The 18876-nt window shown below is 42.6% G+C and overlaps 2 protein-coding genes across 5 annotated transcripts in view; one reads left to right on the forward strand and one right to left on the reverse strand.

Annotated features, from left to right (window-relative positions):
• LOC101466894 (rho GTPase-activating protein 6) overlaps nucleotides 1-1887 on the reverse strand; it is a 140798-nt gene extending 138911 nt beyond the window's left edge. The window contains exon 1 of one of the 2 annotated variants that reach the window (XM_004552607.2): nucleotides 732-1887. In XM_004552607.2, coding sequence (XP_004552664.2) covers nucleotides 732-1199 — 468 coding nt within the window. In that variant the 5' untranslated portion in view covers nucleotides 1200-1887. The remainder of the gene's footprint in view (nucleotides 1-731) is intronic. The other variant, XM_004552608.2, reaches the window with a different exon arrangement.
• A 4077-nt stretch (nucleotides 1888-5964) lies between these two features.
• LOC101467588 (MSL complex subunit 3) lies at nucleotides 5965-18579 on the forward strand. 3 transcript variants are annotated; one of them, XM_076880008.1, is made up of 14 exons: nucleotides 5965-6101; nucleotides 8716-8798; nucleotides 8909-9004; nucleotides 9202-9296; nucleotides 9381-9478; nucleotides 9701-9829; nucleotides 10061-10218; nucleotides 11891-12049; nucleotides 12153-12388; nucleotides 12476-12565; nucleotides 13991-14100; nucleotides 14276-14375; nucleotides 14461-14545; nucleotides 17330-18579. In XM_076880008.1, coding segments are annotated over exons 3-14 (1362 nt in total). In that variant the 5' UTR covers nucleotides 5965-6101; nucleotides 8716-8798; nucleotides 8909-9002; the 3' UTR covers nucleotides 17430-18579. The 3 variants fall into 3 exon arrangements, with proteins under 3 accessions (XP_076736123.1, XP_004552667.1, XP_076736124.1); XM_004552610.6 differs by lacking the exon at nucleotides 5965-6101 and adding an exon at nucleotides 6656-6927; XM_076880009.1 differs by lacking the exon at nucleotides 5965-6101 and adding an exon at nucleotides 7400-7517.
• The last annotated feature ends 297 nt before the right edge of the window (nucleotides 18580-18876 follow it).

The following is an 18876-nucleotide window of genomic DNA, read 5'->3' on the forward strand; positions in this document are numbered from 1 at the left end:
ACCCATAAATCTTTTAGGTAAAGCTCCAACATCTCGCTACCTCAGGTCATGGTCGAATTTCAGATAGCATTGTGCAATTTTGGTATCGATCTGATATCAAGCAAATGCAGGGCCAGGACTGCTGATACCAATACTTTAACCTTATAAAAGCACATTCTGAATGAGTAATCAGTCGCTGTGATATTTACTTTTCACAATAATTACATAATGAAATTAGAAAACACACATCTTTTAGCTTTTCATCTTTTTTAAACTGCGTTTTTGGAAACCTTGAATTTACATTGTCTGTCTCTAAAGCACTTTGGGTCAATTTCTGTTGTTTAAATGTGCTACAGGCTACAAATAAAATATACAGTCAACACAAGAGGTTCAGATATTTTTGATAGAGCGTGTTTGAGGTATATTTTTTCATTTACGAAGTTAATATGAATATTTTCTTTTTAAATTATGCATTTAACACAAGTCAGCAGGCTACACACTAAACTTAAGAGGCTAGAAACAAAGCATCGATCCTATCACCCCCCCCCCCCGAAGCACACAGACGCTCAAGAATGCACTTCAAGGAAAGCGATGGGGTTGGAGGGCACATAACTCTCACAAATATGTATCATATGCATTCATGTAAGAAAACTGATTAGCGAGCTGAACGATAAGAGTGAGATTTCGTTTTAATCTGTTCCTTTTGGCCACCAAAAGAAAAAAAAACCTGTCACCCTGGGAAGGGAGTTTACCTCTGACTTCCACACGACGTAAGAGTGAGAGCTGGAAGGCTGCACTTTCTTCTGTAGCCACCTCCGCGGGGAAAACAGCGTGCCGGTGCTCCCTGAGGGAGCGGCACCAGCTCCCCTCACCATAAACGGTAAATCCCCGGCGGTATTCCTTTTGGCATGCTTAACCACGTCATAGTCAAAGTGGAAGTTGGAGGACGGGGAAACATCCAGAGGTATGGAAGGAGAGGAGATGGAAGGGGTTATAGGTTCCTTCAGGGTCGGGATCTTGGTGCGTAAAGCCGGCTTCACAGCCAAGCGCTCGGCGGACGCACCTGTGTCTGCGGCCGCTCCATCGCTCCCGGTGCCGCAGTGTCTGATGATGGCGGGGTCCAGGCTCCGGGTCTGGCGTAGCCTGCGTTTGGTTATGGCTTTGGAGGCAGGGGACGAGCAGGAAAAGACGCTGTTTAGAAGTCCTTGAGCGGCTGACATTGTGTTCAGAACTCACATTAGCGCACTTCGGAGAAGCTTCCCCGCGAACTTAAAAGTTCAGCGCTGCCCCATTAAAAGAGCCGGGCGGTGATGCATCTGAGTGGAGACACCGTGGACAAAGTCTTCTTTTCCTCCTCCGTGCTCTTCTGCTTATTCCTGTGCTGGAGCTGGAGCGAGAATCCTAGAAAGGTGGGGTGGGGGAGAGTGCGCTTAGGGGTGGGGTTCAGAAAATGTAAGACGAATGCCTCCTCGCTTGTTTTTATTTTTTGCTTAATAGTCAATTGAATGTTTGGTGATGGTTTAATAAATACATTGGGCTTGGCTGGTTTTCTCCACAAGATAACCAGCTGGTGAGCACTGTTCCTCCTCTACCAAAGTCCACCCTGTTACGCCCCTAGTCCAGGCGTGTAGAGACGCACATAAGGTTGGAGGAGAGAGAGACAAATACCCGCCCTGGTTCCCAAGCCAAACATCCAAAACCAGTTGTGAGTAAAAAAAGGTGATTTTATTGAAGATAATGAAGCATAGCTCCAGGGTGAACTCAGGCCAAAATAATAAACAAAACCAACTAAGTCCCACCAGAAAACTAACTCAACCCTAAGAAAGAAACAGAACAAACAAATGACAATACTAACCCTAAAACTAAAACAGGAGAAAACTGTTCCAAAGAAAAAGGCGGCTCACCCCTTCCGCTTCAGCCTAAGAGTGCCTATAAGCGGCTCTCACAGATCACGCTCACACAAATACACACAGCCGTAACACACCCAGAAAAATATCATTTTAAGGTCAGTCTTAGTTAAGTTACATCACTTTTTTTTTTAATAAAATAAAATAAGGGTAAGATGACTTTCTGTAATTATAAAGCCCATTTCCATAAGAGGTAATTAAGACAAGGACAGACAATCAGCAGCCAGGAAGGAGGTCATGCATAGAGGTAGATGTGATTTAGCTGGGGATGAGTATTAATCCCAGCTTCCTATTAATCCACCTTGCTGTCTGGGAATAATAGACCTATCAGCAAAAGGCTGCTGCGCGCTATTATTAGCCAAACAATAAGTAAGCCAGGATTAATAGACCCATTCCTTTCTTTATACACCTGTGCATGAGACATTTGTTTACACAGATGCCCAAAAAGGGGGGAGTTAAGCTGGCTGTGTGTGCACAAGGAGTGCGTGTGTGCGTGTGTGTGTGTGTGTGTGTGTGTGTGTGTGTGTGTGTGTGTGTGTGTGTGTGTGTGTGTGTGTAATAGAGAGAGAGAGAAAGCAGAAGCATGTGTGGCCCCGTGTGTGTGAAAGTATGGGAAAAATGAAAAGAGACAGCGGGAGTCTGGGGAGGAGGGTGTCTCCCGGCTGATAAAGGAGCTTATGAAGCTGCACAGCATGACACACAGATACACATATGCGCACACACAGATACCCACAGAACAGCGTGACATGACACTGATAACAGCTGAGATAGATTTGACCCTTCTAAAAACAGTCTGAGGGGGGAAAGAATGGGACGCGGGCTGAACAAAAACACTCCAGTCCCAATTAGAAGAAGACAGTTCATGAATCTGTTTCATGATTAGAGATTTTTTCTTCACCTTTCTCGACAATCTTTCATTCAGTCCACTACAAAGTTGGTGGGTACACTCCCAGGGATGCTGGTAAGCACACTGAATAGTCTGATGTCATTCAGATTACAGTCATTCTCACATATTGGTTAAAAGCGTTCTCTGTCACTACCGTTCCAGTACACCGACTGCTGCCTGCTCCACTCTGTGTGTAGGGGGAGGGGCACATGGCACCTTTGTGAGGACAGATAGCCATAATACTGCATTCCCGAGTCTCTCATCCCTAGGTTTAACCACTAACCCCAATCACTAAGCACAATCACAAACATTTAATTCAATCTATTTATACAGCACCAAATCACAACAGCAGTCATCTCAAGTGGATCACCTGTGAGTAAGGAAGGATAATCTCCCTTTTAAGAGGAAGAAACCTCCACTGCGACCAGCTGGGGATGGAGGAAGACAGGACAAAAGACACATTGTGGAAGAGAAGACGAGTTATTATTAATAACCATATGCTCTGTCAAAAAGAAAAGTTTAAGCTGAATCTTAAAAGTAGAGAGGGTGTCCGTCTTTTAACTCCAAATTGGGAGCTGGACCCACCTGGAAGCTGAAGGCTCTGCCTCCCATTCTACTTTTAAATATCCTAGGAACCACAAGTAAGCCTGTAGTCTGAGCAAGAAGCGGTCTGTTGGAGTGATATGGTACTGTAGGGTCTTTAAGATAAGATGGACCCTGATTATTCATGTGAGGAGAAGGATTTTAAATGTGATTCTGGATTTACAAGGGAGCCAATGAAGAGAAGCTAGTATTAGGGAAATATGCTCTCTCTTTATAGTCCCTGTCTGTACTCTTGGTGCAGCATTTTGGATCAACTGAAAGCTTCTCAGGGAGTTTTCAGGAACACTTAATAATAAAGAATTACAGTAGTCATTAGTTTGTAAGATTTTTAGAGCTGAGTACAGTGAATTTATCCTTATAACTTCTTATGACATCAACTTCTGAAATGCCTTGGGGGCAACTGTCAACTGTAGCTGCAAAAACAGCAAAAATAAAAAAATCAATTTCGGGAGCTCCAAAGACTGCAATTGCTCTAGTAGCCACTTGAGGCTGTTTTCAAAAGTGAGTCAAACCCAAAGACTCCCATGCTAAAATGCATAACTTCAAAAAGCATCACCCCAGGATGTTTACAGCCTGGTACAAAAACTGTTTTGGCCTCCATGTAAATAAATATTTCGAGTTTTCTCCTATGATACTGTGGTTTACAATAACTAGAGGTGGGCGGAACAATCCAAAAATCGATAGTAAGCATACCAACATCGGTATTGGTACTGATCGACACAATCATGTTGTAAAAGTGAAACTACAAATCACATTGATTTTGTGGTCATCAGTTTTGTTAGTTGATTTATTCAGAATTAGCAAAATGACAGTGACTCATCAAATAAGTCACAACACACTTATCCTCCCTATATAAGCTGCCTACACAAAGTTAAAAGTGTCAGTATCTGGTACTGGTATCAGGTCGATACCAAAACTTTTCAATAACTACTGCAATCACACGGGTAAGGCCTAAAGTTTAGGGCCTTGGTGGCTTTGATTGGCAGGTGGGCCAACACAGGATGCTGCAGCCTGTAGGCGCTCGCTAGGCCTCAATTCCACTATTTCCAGTCAGTGACCTGGATCTCCCCACTGTGTTTTTCTTGAATTTTCTGTGTGGTATAGCCCACCCAAGAAGTTTTCTGTTGTATAGAGTGAAATTCTAGTATTTTATTTGTCTGTTGCTTAGCACTAATAATCAGATATGGGTGTCTGTGGGCTGGCTGTGTCCACTTTTATACAGAAATAAGAAGCACCTGCTCTGAACACACCCCTCATCTGCCAAATGTAACAGGAATTTATGCATCACTGAAACATTTACACCAATCTTTGACTTTTTAATGTTTTGCTGTCTTCCAGCTCTTCATCTGTGAATTAGTGAGCTCGTGTTACAAACATGTAATCCTAGAAAGCATTTGATTTGAAACTGATTTGACACATCTGTTAAAATATATCACGTGCAGTCAGGGTAAAAGGCAATGAGCGGAAATTAGCAGCGCTGCACATTGGTCGGTAATGTTCAGCGTTATATGCACGCTGTCCATATTTGGTCCACAGTAGTAGACCAGCATTGCCTGAAACCATTTTAAGCAAAATGAGTGCAGATTTAGCAGCAGAGACATGGTTTCCTGTGCCAGGGATCAGTTCACATTTCATTGTTCAAGGCTCTTAGAGAGAGATAAGCCTCAGTGAAAAGGTTACAAGGTCAGGAAAAAAAACCCTGCTGAAATATGTACCACGAGTAAATATCTGTCTAGACCTACAAATAAATCACGTTTTTAAATGATGTCTGCAGATTGATACACTAGTTAGTGTACGTAAGCGATAACACATTGGTTCAGTTAAGGGAAATTTAGCATTATTGAGACATGCAAAGTTTTCATTTAGTCTACTCTAAGTGATCTTCCAAAACTGCAAATATGAAAAACTACATGTGCTGCACCCCTGGAAGGCTGTACCATCCTCAGCTTGCTTAATTTGTACTTAAAAGTACATTTAACCTTAGCAAATTGTCCATAATATAGCTGTGCTTTTTATATGCTACGTGGTTTTAGTCTGTTCAGAACTTAATTAATACATGGATGGCTTTCATCTTTGAGATCTCATCCGTGGGATTTTTTTCATAATGAAAAATCCTACTTTCTCTCCGTGCCCTCGAGCATGGGTGCGGGACTTAGCCTCAACTCAATTAGTTCAAACCAATGACATTTTTTGTATTGGACCAATACCAAGTAACTATAGGGCCAATGTTGCATACCAATACCAAAGCAATATTAATACTTTTAACATGTAAAGGTAGGTTATGTAGGGGAAAGCAGTGCATCATTATTTATGAGATGATCGAAATTAATTTGTAAATTCTGAACACTAAATCACTGTATGTTTTTACTTTTCACAATAATAGGTTAATATAATAAAACACACCTTTTACCTTTTAAAGTAGTTGGACGCTGTTTTTTTACAACAAAAAACCCCAACATTTATTTCATATAATTCAGTGGGCCACATACTGAACTTAGCAGATAGAAACAAAGTATTGAGTTGCGCTAGCATCGATCTGATATCAGTACCAGCCTCGAGATCCGATGCTATTTGGATCCGCCCACACCTGCTTGTCCACACCTGGATTAATGGGAGACAGCTCAGGTCGAGTTCAGGTGTTTTCGTTTGGATTTCTACAGCATGTGTATCTTATGTGTAGCATTTTTAGTTCCTGAAGTCGATTGTACATTGGAGGAATTATTCAAGTGAGTGATATTTGTTTCAGGTATTGCCTTTGTTTTTCATTTGCTTTAAAGCCTCCCAATCATGTGTATCAGTCAGCTGAGTGGGCACCCTATAAAAAGGCATTTAAGTTAATACATTGTACCCTATTTCCTTAAACTGCTGTGCTAATCCTGAAGCTTTCTGAGGGATGCAGCTACAACAACGCCATTCTTTTACACTAACAAAGTCCGTTTCGTTGGGATTTTTTTTTTAAAGTTCAAATACTGACATCTTCTGGTGAATCTTTGAAACTACACTATCTGTACGGTGTCCCCGAAAGCTCATTTCAAAAGCTCATTGCGCTTTTAAATGCTGCCTTCACTGTGATTGTAGTTACAAGGCTGCGGCAATTGACGTGCAAGAGCCATAGTTTCCAGCTTCAGTTTGTAATGAAAGTACGTGGAGGGGGGTTTATAAATGCATTTGACTCGCCGCCTCTGCACTTGTTATCCACAAGTAACCACAAGTAAGCGCGTGACCTACAGTGGTCCCGCGCTGTGTCGACTAGAGAAATTACGAGCGGTCCTTGAAAGCAGCCAGAGCATCAGCAGCAGTAAGACTAGCAGCATCTCATCCCACAACAGCGCCATCCTTCCACAGTGTGTTTTGGTGGAAGAGCCTTCACAGGGAAGAGTCTGGCAACGAAAGGGTTAAGGGGTTTACAGGGTTCAGATCGATGCCTCCTCTCCCACACGTCGCCATGAACAAATGAATTCGCGGGGAATTAAATATCAATTTCACAAAGGAGAGCGAGTCCTGTGCTTCGAACCCGACCCCACCAAGGCTAAAGTGTTGTATGACGCTAAGGTAAATGTTTTGCGCAGAAAGATGCAGACTGGTCGGATTTTCGACTTTGTATAAACGTGTAATTCATTCTAAGGGGGAAGCAGCGTTGATTCTTTAAGGTGTGGGGCTCTAAATGTAGCTTGGGATGGCTGCTTAGGCCACAGGAAAATACGCTTGCACAAATAACGCCCAGGCTAGGTTCTCTTGATGTTTTTCGAGTGGTTTCCGGGTGTGTTTGATTAGCTGTGTGTCGCTCGCGGGTCACAATTTAGAAAAAAAAAAGTCAACACAACCTTGACGTTTTGTAATGTTACCGGTTTGTTTGTGTGGAGGAGGCTGCTGAAAGGGGAATTTCACATGAAAATTCTGTTGCAGTCAGTTAGCATTAGAAGCATCTTTAAACAGCAGTAAGGGAGTTATTACCCGGGCGGCTTGCCGTGCAAAGCAGATTAATGTCAACACACCAACCAACAAGCGCACCACGACAGCAGGGCTGCTAACTTTGCACACACAGTTGTCTGCCTATTTCAGTTTAGTTGTTTGCTGGCTTTTTTTTAAGCGGGCTAAAATTGTCCAGCAGACTGGTGGCTATTCTGCTGCCTGACTAGCTGGTAAGCTAACGCTCCAAGAAAGCTACAGTCTTTACTCCACTCTAGCATGGCTGTTGCTAACCTGCGCTAGCTAGTGGTTAGCATAAACACTTATTTGCAGTTGTCTTAGTATATTATATTAAATGATCATTCTTGGTGTCAGAATGTAGCTGATTTACGTGGATATTTTTTTTTATCCTGATAAACCTTTAAGTATTTAGCTTTAGTTATAAGTTGGGTAATTACTGTTTTATTATGAGAGGTTCAAGGGTAAAGGGTTTATCTACACTTGTTTGTACTTTCTATGGTCTAATCCTTTCATAGCTTTGTGATTGATACTGATTGCATTAACATCAAGATTTTGCTGAGTCTAGATGTTGCAAGTGTCAAATTCTGATTTGCAAAGTAATAACAGTCAGAGTAACAAGTGCAAGAGATTTTTTTTAAATTATAATAGACTGAGTATTACACATAACTTAGCTTCATATGCAGGTAATAACTAAGCAAATGGAGTTTTTGCATCATGTCTTGGGGTGTGATAGTATTCTCATATATTGCGTGGCGGTATCTGGTGTGCCTGTATCGCTACAATATCAATATTTTGTTAAATAAATTAAAATACCCTGGGAAAAGAACAAGAGTACACCACCATCCGGTTATGTTGTTAGCCATGATATTGGGTGAGCCAATTTAATGTAAGTTAACAAACAAAACGACCAACACTGGACACACTTTGCTTGCTCTGAATTAGGAGGTAGCTTTGTCAAGCTAACGGCTCAGTCACACAAGTAAAACTAAGACAGAAATCTCTTTACAGCTATAATAATAGTGGTTTCTGATGATTGTATTGTATTTTTTTACATTCTGCAAGCGCAACTTATGGTGACTAAATGGTTGCTCAGACCTTGAGGATGTTGTGCTCGGGGCCACTTTTGATCTGAAGGTCGCCTGAATGCCAATGCCGTGCCACCTGCAGACCACAACAATGTACACTGTGCTTGCCACAAATAAGTGATACAAAATCTCTTTGTTGGTCTGCTAGTTATGCTAATATGCAAATTCCTTATTTTTCTTCTTGTACTTGAACCCTTTATTGATTATTGACCCTTTATTAAAACTGGAAATGAATGATTACCCCAGAAAATGGTGGTGTTGGGTACTTGCTAAGATATGAATAGATGTTTAGCAGGACTGCGCTAACTGTGTGTTCATGTTGCAGGTCCTTGATGTCTTGATAGGTACAGATGAACATGGAAGACGAATCCCGAAGTACCTGATTCATTTCAATGGTTGGAACAGAAGGTAAAATTCTCCTTTCATCAGCTTTTGTATGAAGCAGTAATGTAGCACTGCTGTCAAGGCCACACACTTTTAATTATTGATATATTTTGCATATATGGCTGTTTTTGTAGCTGGGATCGTTGGGCCGCAGAGGATCATGTCCTAAGGGACACCGAGGAAAACCGAAAATTACAACGTAAACTGGCTCGCAAAGCTCTAGGTCGCATGTAAGTTCACGTTCTAATCGTCTACTGATGATGATCAGCAATTACATGATGATGAAGTTCTGAAAAATTTTGATTTAAAAAGTCCAGTGTGGTGTATTTCATTTCATTGCCTGCAAGTTTTGGATTTGACCTTTTGGAATGTCTGTCTGTAGAAAAGTCTGAGACAGTTTTTTTTTCTTTTTGTTTCTCGGTGATAGGAAGAGAAAGGGATGGGTAAAGAGGCGCCGTCGTCAGTCTGGTACTAAATCTTCTCTGAAGACTCTCCCAAAGGAGGACGACAGCGATGACGCGTGTGAGAAATCTCTCTGCATCTCTTTGTCTTTTGCTCCCCGTCTCCCTCAGCAATCAAGTTAAGCCCCACGTGTTCTTTCTCCAGGCTTAATTTCAACTTCGGAAAGCAGCGACGGGGACGATTCTGACCCCGAGTCTTCAAATAGCGGGGACAGCACCTTCTCTGAGGACATCAACAAAATGGTAAAAGTTGATCGGCACAGGTTCAAGGGCATGTAGATCACTAGTTGCATTGCAGGCCTTTAGATAACATCACTGTCAGGCTTAACTTGAAGTAAATGACCTTGATATGTGTAATATGTGGCTGATAAATTCAACTGTGGTTGTGGGAGGGATTTCTGGCCACGGAAAATCTACGCGATTGTTTTTATTGATCCTCCATTTGTACATTTGTTTTTGTATCAGAGGGTTGAGGCAGACGTGAATGTCAAGAGGGAATATGAGGAGAAGGTCATTCATGTTGACATCAACATCCCCGATGTTCTGAAGAAGAAACTGGAAGATGACTGCTTCTACATCAACAAGAGGAAGAAGGTGCGGGCAGCAGATCCTGGGCACACACCGCTTTCTAAAGCCTATATACAAAATGTCAACAGCTCATTGGTTGTTTTTGTTCTACAAATCCATCATAATTTATCTTGGCAGCTAAAGGACGGGTGGGCACGACTCAAAGATTTCTGACACTGGTTTGTGTTTGGAAAGAATTGTAGGATATGGAACTGAAGCGTGTCAGTATTTAACCTCGTGTTGTTTTACCTCTCTCAGCTCGTGATGGTTCCCTGTCAGACAAACGTTGTGCACATCCTGGAGTCCTACGTCAAGCACTTTGCGATCAACAAAGCGTTCATGGCCAACGAGCGGTACAGGCGTCAGCAGAGCACCACGCAGAGCGGCAGTCCACAGCCAATCCCTCCAGAGAAAAGGTTAGTATTGATGTTCTTTAAACAGGAGGGGAAAAAAGGCGATCCAAGCACGCAAACCACTTAGTCTTCATTTCCAAGTGTCCAATAGAAAATGGTTAATGGGAATTAAAACTGAAACATGCTCTAATACATACAAATTTGTCCACTCAGTGGCCACTTTATTAGGTACATATTTGATCCCCTTTTGCCTTCAGCGCTGCCTTAATTCGTCATGTAAAGATGGCATTTGGTTCTTGTTGATATGATGGTTTCACAGAGATGCTGCAGATTTGACCTTCTGAAAGTCATGGCAGAAATGGAGACTTGGATCAGACAGTAATCAATTCAATTTTATTTATATAGCGCCAACTCACAATAACAGTCGCTTCAAGACGCTTTATATTGTACAGTAGATCGTACAATCATAGATACAGAGAAAAACCCAACAGTCATATGACCCCCTATGAGCAAGCACTTTGGAAACAGTGGGAAGGAAAAACTCCCTTTTAACAGGAAGAAACCTCCGGCAGAACCAGGCTCAGGGAGGGGCGGCCATCTGCTGCAACCGGTTGGGGTGAGAGAAGGAAGACAGGATAAAGACATGCTGTGGAAGAGAGACAGAGGTTAATAACAGATATGATTCAATGCAGAGAGGTCTGTTAATACATAGTGAGTGAGAAAGGTGACTGAAAAAGAAAAACTCAATGCATCATGGGAATCCCCCAGCAGCCTACGTCTATTGCAGCATAACTAAGGGAGGATTCAGGGTCACCTGGTCCAGCCCTAACTATATGCTTTAGCAAAAAGGAAAGTTTTAAGCCTAATCGTGAAAGTAGAGATAGTGTCTGTCTCCTGAATCCAAACTGGAAGCTGGTTCCACATAAGAGGGGCCTGAAAACTGAAGGCTCTCCCTCCCATTCTACTTTTAAATACTCTAGGAACAACAAGTAGGCCTGCAGAGCGAGAGCGAAGTGCTCTAATAGGGTGATATGGTACTACAAGGTCATTAAGATAAGATGGGGCCTGATTATTTAAGACCTTGTATGTGAGGAGCAGGATTTTGAATTCAATTCTGAATTTAACAGGAAGCCAATGAAGGGAAGCTAAAACAGCAGAAATATGCTCTCTCTTTCTAGTCCCTGTCAGGACTCTTGCTGCAGCATTTTGGATTAGCTGAAGGCTTTTCAGCGAGTTTTTAGGACTTCCTGATAATAATGAATTACAGTAGTCCAGCCTGGAAGTAATAAATGCATGAACTAGTTTTTCAGCGTCACTCTGAGACAGGATATTTGTAACTTTAGAGATGTTGTGCAAGTGGAAGAAAGCAGTCTTACATATTTGTTTAATATGTGCATTGAAGGACATCCCCCTCCCCCAACCAGATTTGGTGAGCCCTTCCAAACGTTAGCCTCAATTTTTTTCTTAGCTGACAGGAGTGGCACCAGGTGTGGACATGCAACATGTTAAAAATTGAAGTGGATGAGCTACAGAAGCAGAGATGCTCTTCTTTGCACCTTGGTTGCAATGAGTGGTTATTTGTCTTTTCTTCTGACCGTTCTCTGTAAACCACAGTAACATTTATCTTGTTGAAATTATACTGAAACAGGGCACTCGAATAGCTTCCCTTCACTGGGGCCTGTATAATCAACACACACTTGTTACATCTCTTATTCCTTCCTGTTTTTTAATAAAGTGAGGAGCTGTGTAAGGAAATGGTCGACGGCCTGAGGATTACGTTTGACTTCACCTTACCCATGATCCTTCTCTACCCCTGTGAGCAAGCCCAGTTTAAGAAGGTCAGCTCCTCGAGGCTCTTCCTGGCCATGAATGAAAGCTCCCCCTGCTCAAGCAAGTAAGTGTGCTGCGATGAATCCCTTGTGCCGCATCAGAAAGCACTGCGTTCAACTGCTGTGCTGTTTATTTTATTTTTTATGCATTTGCCTTTGCTTCCAAAGCACCCAAAGAGAACGCAGTCCAAGCCCACTGGGGCACAACCCGCCTACCCCTCAGTCCACAGACAGCCAGCCAGCCCTAAGTGACATCTCTACTACCACCCCCACCACTCCAGCCCCAACCCCAAAGCGCCGGCGCCACCCCGATATGGACTGCATTTCCTACCAGTCGCAATCACTGAGGCGCTCTACCAGGAACACGTCCGGAGGTGACCGTCCAGCTGAGGGAAGCAGCGGCGGTAATGAGTTTAAGTTCCTCCTGGATTTGATGTAGCTTTGTGTTTACACAAACTCAACTTAGAAATGCAACATATGTCATGATATAGGTGGAGGCAGCGCCACGGCGTCACCGCAGCTCAAACGGCGAGTGGTCGACACCTCATCGCAGCCCAAGTTCTTCCTTAACCTTGACAAAAGTAAGCTCCGCGTCTCTGAAAGTACTCTGTGTGATTGTAAGTTTGTAAAAATCACTATCATGTCGTAGCTGCAAACCTCTTTGAAACCCTACAGCGTAACCTGACGTGCACCTCCCCAAAATTCCCTGCAAGTCTAAATCAAATTTGACTCATGATTTAACTCATTAGAATCCTTAATTTGTCCACATAAGTAGACAAATCAGAACGGAATCAACTTTTGGAGATTTACTTTCCTGGATGATTGAGAATGCTTCAAGACAGAAGTAGATAAGTATTCACCTGGTTCTTCGTTCTGCTTTTAAACTTTCTGAAGCAGGTTTTATGTGTAAAATGGCAATAGTAGCAACTCTCTGCTAAACGATTGCTCTACTAGGCTTGTATTGTCACAGGTCACGGCATGCTCAAGTACCAAGGAATGAGACCAAGCATTTATCTGTAACCGTATTCTTTGATCTAGTCGCCTGTGCAGATAAAATCTCCCCAAAATTGACAAACACAGCTGCCGTCAAGAAATTTAAAAGCTATGTAATTCTAAACAAAATGAAAACCAACAAGAAGAGTTTGCAAGAGTAGAATGAGAGGTTTCGGCTCTCGGGCTCCTGTGGAAGCAGCTCCCAGTTGGGTTCAACAGCTCGCTCATAAGGGATCGTTGGTGTTCTCTATCAAATTTGGTGTAGTTTGGAAACTTTCTTTCCCTCAGAGATGCAGATTCATTAATTTTTATGTTCTTAGGGGAATGTTTGCATAATTACACTCACTTCCAGAAGGGGGAGACATGAGCTCCTCACTGCAGGCTTTATTGTAGCCATGTTTCCTGATTGGGTGAAGATCAGAATAACGCACTTCCTGTAAACGCACAGTGATTGTGTTTGAGTGCTAACTTTGATTTTGTAGTAAGCAGTTTAGCCCAGTAGGTGGTGTTATCTCACTTCTGTCCTCCCACATTCTTCCCCTCTTCAAAGTCAGCGAGCTGCTCTCTGCCAATAAAGTTATTACAGTGAACTCAAGTTAAATGTAAAGAAACATTTTAGTTAACAAAATGAAAATAAAAAACAACTATTTTGTGAACTTTACATGTTATTTTAGTTCGTTTTTAATGATTTTATTATTATTCCTAAATCGTACCTCTGACACACACCGTAATAATTAAAGACTAAAACTAGCAGTGAAATTAATTAAAAAACTAAACATTTTCAAACTAAGCTGTAATAAGAAAATCCACACTGGAAACTAACTGAAACTAAACTGAATTTAACAGGTCCAAATGAAATGAAAACAATAACTAAGCTCTAACAGTTTGAATCGTTTCCTTTGAATGTTTTTGTTGATCATCGATAGCGTGCTGTGAAAATGTGAATAATTAACAGAATCAGCTGATCTGTCTTTCTGGCAGTGATCTTTCCTTTTATTTTCCCCGTCCCGCAGAGACTCCAGTGCACAGTGGCTCCTCTTCCCCGTTGCCTTTGACCCCGAGCAAAGAGCGCAGCGGCCCTTTCTACGGCCTGGAGAGCCGCAGAAACAACGAGCTCAATGAGGTGATGAAACTGTGTGATTATCTGGAATGTGGGAATTGCTCAAAGGCACTAGGATCATTTTATGTATTGTAATGTGCTGCTGTAGATTTGTATACACCACCCAGTTGACAGGAGGTTGAAACATTGCACTCACAACTCCACTAAACTGTGCTGTTCTGTTTGCTCTGCCCAGCAGGTTTTGAGTTGGAAGCTGACTCCTGATAACTACCCTCTGAATGACCAGCCTCCTCCGCCATCCTACCTGTATGGGTCACAGCACCTTTTGCGACTCTTCGGTCAGTTTCAGTCCAGACACGGTTTTTGCTACTAGCCTTTTCCCCACACTGAAACACTCCCATAATCCCTGTTTTTGGCTTTTAGTGAAGCTTCCTGAAATCCTGGGAAAAATGCAGCTGCCTGAGAGGAGTCTCCGAGCCCTGATTAAACATCTGGAACAGTTCCTCAGGTAATCGGTTGTTAGTTAGGAGACTTAGATCAGCAAACCTGATTCACGCTCATTTCTGCTTGGTTCACAAAAGCAAGAGTTTAAAAGGATGGACAAATCACTAGTACGCCCAAAATAACTGAGAATCACGAGAACAAAAAGGAAAAGGAGGAGCAAGTAAATGAGAACATGGAGGGGAAAGCTGGAGTGAGAGGGAGCACGTGCTGGAGGGAGGGAGATGAGTGGGCGTTACACAAGCGCGGGAGTCTAATCTTTAAATCCTCCCGAGTGATCTTCAATTCAGCTGCTCCCAAACCTGAGGGGATTTAGGTCCTCTGGTTCTGTAATCAAACGCATGCAGTGCCGCCTTCTGCCATCAAGCAGCGCTGTGGAGCCAGTGAGCAGAGCTCGGCATGGAGCGGGAACAGATCTCTGCCCTGAGAGCCGGCGTTGCCTCTTTCATCACCTAAGTGGTAAGTGTTTATAAATGGATGTCATTAAAGGGTCGTCAGGGAGACGGTCAGTTTGTCAGGACAAGGTGAGGAGAGGGGGGCGTGCAGCAGGAAAGGATGGGATGCATCACTTTTTTTGTTGCTTTTTGTTTTTGTTTGTGCCCCTTTTCTTGTCTCAAACATCATTGTCATAGTGTGACTATTACACTATTACCTCAAACATTAGCAGTGCCTCTTGGCAAGGCTATCCCATCAGCAGTGGGGTAAACATGTGCAGAAGGTTCTCTTAATTCACTCGACTGCTGATCGCTTCTTTCTTTTTCTGAAGGATCATCGTTGTGTTAAAGGGCACGGAGCTGTTCCAGGATCAGTGTTGCTCTCTGATGTTTCCTTCATGTCTAATTAATATGTTCACCATGTTGCAGTTAGTGAGACCCTGAACACAAACTAACATAGTGGAATATTTTTTTTCTTCTTCTGTTTTTATCTGTAATCAGCCTTGTGGCAGATTGTGCCGAGCGGGCAAAAACTGATTGATGTCGCAGGGACTGATGTGCATTGCATTCTGGGATTTGGCCACAGTTGATCTCTCACTCTCTCTTTCTCCGCTAGTGCGAATACGATTAAGTGTGGGGCGCACGTGTGGGGCACGTCATGGCATATGTACCTGTGTCGTTTCTGATCCAGCGCCAACGATGACAACGAGGCCTAAATTTCTGGCACAAAAGAGGCCCCACACTTTTCAGAGCAACAAATAGCTGCTTTTTAATACTGATTTTATTCTTTTTATTTAAAGTTTTTAAGACAAAAGAGTCTTTGATTGCTTGTCACGCTTTCCCATCAATGTCCCATTAGTTTGTTTGTTGTTTCTTAAGTTCTGCTCTGATGAGGATAATTTGTTTGCATTGAGATTAGGAAGGCCGGTGGAGCTAAGATGAGATGGCAAGATTTAGAGGATTTGGCCGAGTGGCGGATACTAAGAAGATTCCAGATTAGTTTTCCCCGCTACTGATTAGATGGGAGGGTGGGGTGGGGGTGGGGGGATTTTTCACTCTTTCCCTCTCTGGCTGTCCGTCAGTCGTCTTCTTGGTCTTTCTGTCACATTGATTGGTTATAGGGATTGATTGGTGGGGTGTGGGCTTTGTCTCCAAAATGTCCACTCCAAGCTGAGGGCAGAAGGCGACAGAGTGTAGGATTTATGTGCAACACAGCCAGGGATATCTAGGAAAACACAGGCTGATGTCAGCTAAGACTAGGGGTGGGTTTAAAAAATCGATTTTCTGATTCAAATCTATTTTAGCTTGAATAAAGCGATATCAATTCATTAAATCCTGAATGGATTTTTAAATGTATTTTGCTAGAAAAATGCCAGAATCTCAGGTTAAAGCTCACAAAACTATTTCACCAACAACCAAACAGCTAAAACTGCAAATGAGAGCAGGTAAATTGATTTCTCACAAAGACGTAAACACAAAGTGTGGATCGTTCACCCGACGACACGTACATGCCATCGGGGCTGAAAGCCGACATCTCACAGATTCTGATGCTGCAGGTTTTGTCACTCTGATTAAAATTCACTGAACTAGCAACAAAAGAAGATCCAAACTACGCTTCACGTTTGATAAACATTGTCATTAATTCCCTCTTACTTTCGCTGTTTTGCTTCCACCACGATAAAATCACACTTCCTGCGCAGCTCTCACTCTCTGTGTACTTCAAGAACAGTTTCCCATCTAAAATCTCTGTTTTCTGCATTATATGCTTGCTTATTGTACACCAGTCTACCTTTGTGTACAGCGCTGTTGGCCGCGGTTTTGTTTTGTTTTTTCAAAAATGACTTCCGACAAAGTCTCATTTCTGCTGTTCAATATTGAGGAAATGTAGACTTTTTAAATATCAAAACGGTTAGCTGTGTATATATTAAAACCTGTGCTCTGCTTCACTTCAGCAGCATCAGGTGATGTTGATTCATGGTTTTCTTCAGTTTGTGATCTACTGCAGAATATTTCTAAGGTTATCTGCTATAAAAATATTTTATCCTCAGTTACTTTGACACAAAGGCACATGCTATGATGCTTACACCTCTGAACTCTCACAAGTGTCAGCTTTGTTTTTATACATATAAAAATATGGATATGTACTGATAAATGATCAGAATTATAATATTTCTGACTGAGTCAAAATTTGGACCTTGTAAATCAGAATTGAATCGATTATAGAAATCAGTGACTATACTAAGCCCTAGCCAACACCATCCTTGCACTGTTGTCGTGTAAGCCTGTCATGTCATCTTCATCTGAAAAAAATGGCTCATTCTGAGTATTTATTTGTTCTCCTTTTTGCTCTTTTTCAGGTTTCTGGCCGAGTTCCATGAGGATTTTTTTCCAGAGTCTGCATACGTGTCGGCATCTGAGGCTCACTACAGCATGAAACAACCGAGGCCGGTTTACTGAAGGAGACATGGGTCGCCCACTTCTTCCTTTGCTCGTCTCTTCCCTGACCTCTAACCACCCCCCTCAGCTTGTCTAGCGCTGACCTGTCTGAGCTCGTGTTTACTGGACTAAATGTCAGCTTTCTCTGGATTTCCGATTTCTTCGCCTCTGGCCCAACATTAGCTTTCTGGGTGTTGTACTGTGGAACATTTGCTTCTACTGTCCCCACTAACCCTCGCCTATGCTCTGTGTGTGGCAATGTCACGCGCGCGAGGCCACGCCTGTGCCGCTTTGCTGTGGTTCATGTCGAGGGCAGCTTTCTGTAACCCTTGGTAAGACTGAAATCTTAGAAAACTGCTAACCATCAAAGCCTCGCTTTCTTCACTCTAGTTCAGAGCTGCGACCACATTGCGGTGCTCTGCTTGTCTGCCTTCCCGATGAACCCATTTGGGATACTCGCAAGGGCTTTGTATGCAGATTTGCTTGTTTTTTTTGTTTGTTTGTTTTTTGTCTTTAAGTTTAGCCCCGTCCTATTTGTGGCAACGCTGCCACCAACCTTCTGTATACAGTTTCCCTGAGGCTGCATTAGGACTCTCTCTCCCTGTCCTCAATGTTTTCCTGCTTTCACTGAGCTGATCAAATTCACAGACTGTTCAAGAACTTTGATTCAGGACTGATTTCTTTAGGTTCTTGACAGTTTTATGGTCTGTTCAGTGTCCTGAGGTCTGCTTTCCTGCTTTGTTTTGCATGTCTGATAACTGTCAGTCATCTGATTTTTATCGTTTCTTCCCTCCTGTCAGTAAGAATCGGGTGCAATTTGTCCTAAAGCTCATCTTCAGTTAACGGGTAGTCTTAATGCACAGTTCTTCTAGACCCTGAAGCTTTTTTTGGACCAGTTCAGTTTTGAATTTTATGTACAAATGTACAATTTTTAATGCAGCAAAAGAAACGACGTGCTTTACTCGTGAAATTGTGAACATGTAAATAAATGCTAAACGCCTGTTCATCAGCATGTTATATTTCTTTGTACACCACTGGCTCACTCCAATAATACCTCAGTTTGTTTTGGCCGCACACGCTATGTACAGGATGTCTGAATTTTTCTGTTTCATTTGAGCGCTTTTGTTTCCTTCCAGCTCTGTTCATAGTTCAAATAAAGACGTTTTCTGAAGGCTTGCAGCTTATTTACATAAGCGCGAGGCAGCGAGACGACTTGGTGCCCCTGCCAGTTTTGTGTATGCGCTTCTTGCACCTTGGTGCCTTTTTCACTATAAGATGAATTAGCAGGAAGCATGCGAGTGGATTGTGATGGAGCACTTTAAATTTGGACACAGACAGGAGAATTTTATCAGCTGCCTCGACCTTGCTTGTCAGCACGCAGCAGATGATTTAAAATTGAGGCGGTGGAAGTTGCTGCCACAGCTTGACATTTTGATTCCGCCGTCTTTGTCAACAGGACTCTTCTGTC

The sequence above is a fragment of the Maylandia zebra genome, linkage group LG23 (genome assembly GCF_041146795.1).
Source record: "Maylandia zebra isolate NMK-2024a linkage group LG23, Mzebra_GT3a, whole genome shotgun sequence".
Lineage (NCBI taxonomy): Eukaryota > Metazoa > Chordata > Actinopteri > Cichliformes > Cichlidae > Maylandia > Maylandia zebra.

Excerpts from the sequence above, each read along its gene's own strand:
- LOC101467588 (XM_004552610.6), top strand. The coding sequence starts at position 6,829 with ATGAATTCGCGGGGAATTAAATATCAATTTCACAAAGGAGAGCGAGTC. Across the intron at positions 9,297-9,380 it reads GGACGACAGCGATGACGCGT|GCTTAATTTCAACTTCGGAA; the intron begins GTGAGAAATCTC and ends TTCTTTCTCCAG. Across the intron at positions 12,389-12,475 it reads AGCTGAGGGAAGCAGCGGCG|GTGGAGGCAGCGCCACGGCG; the intron begins GTAATGAGTTTA and ends GTCATGATATAG.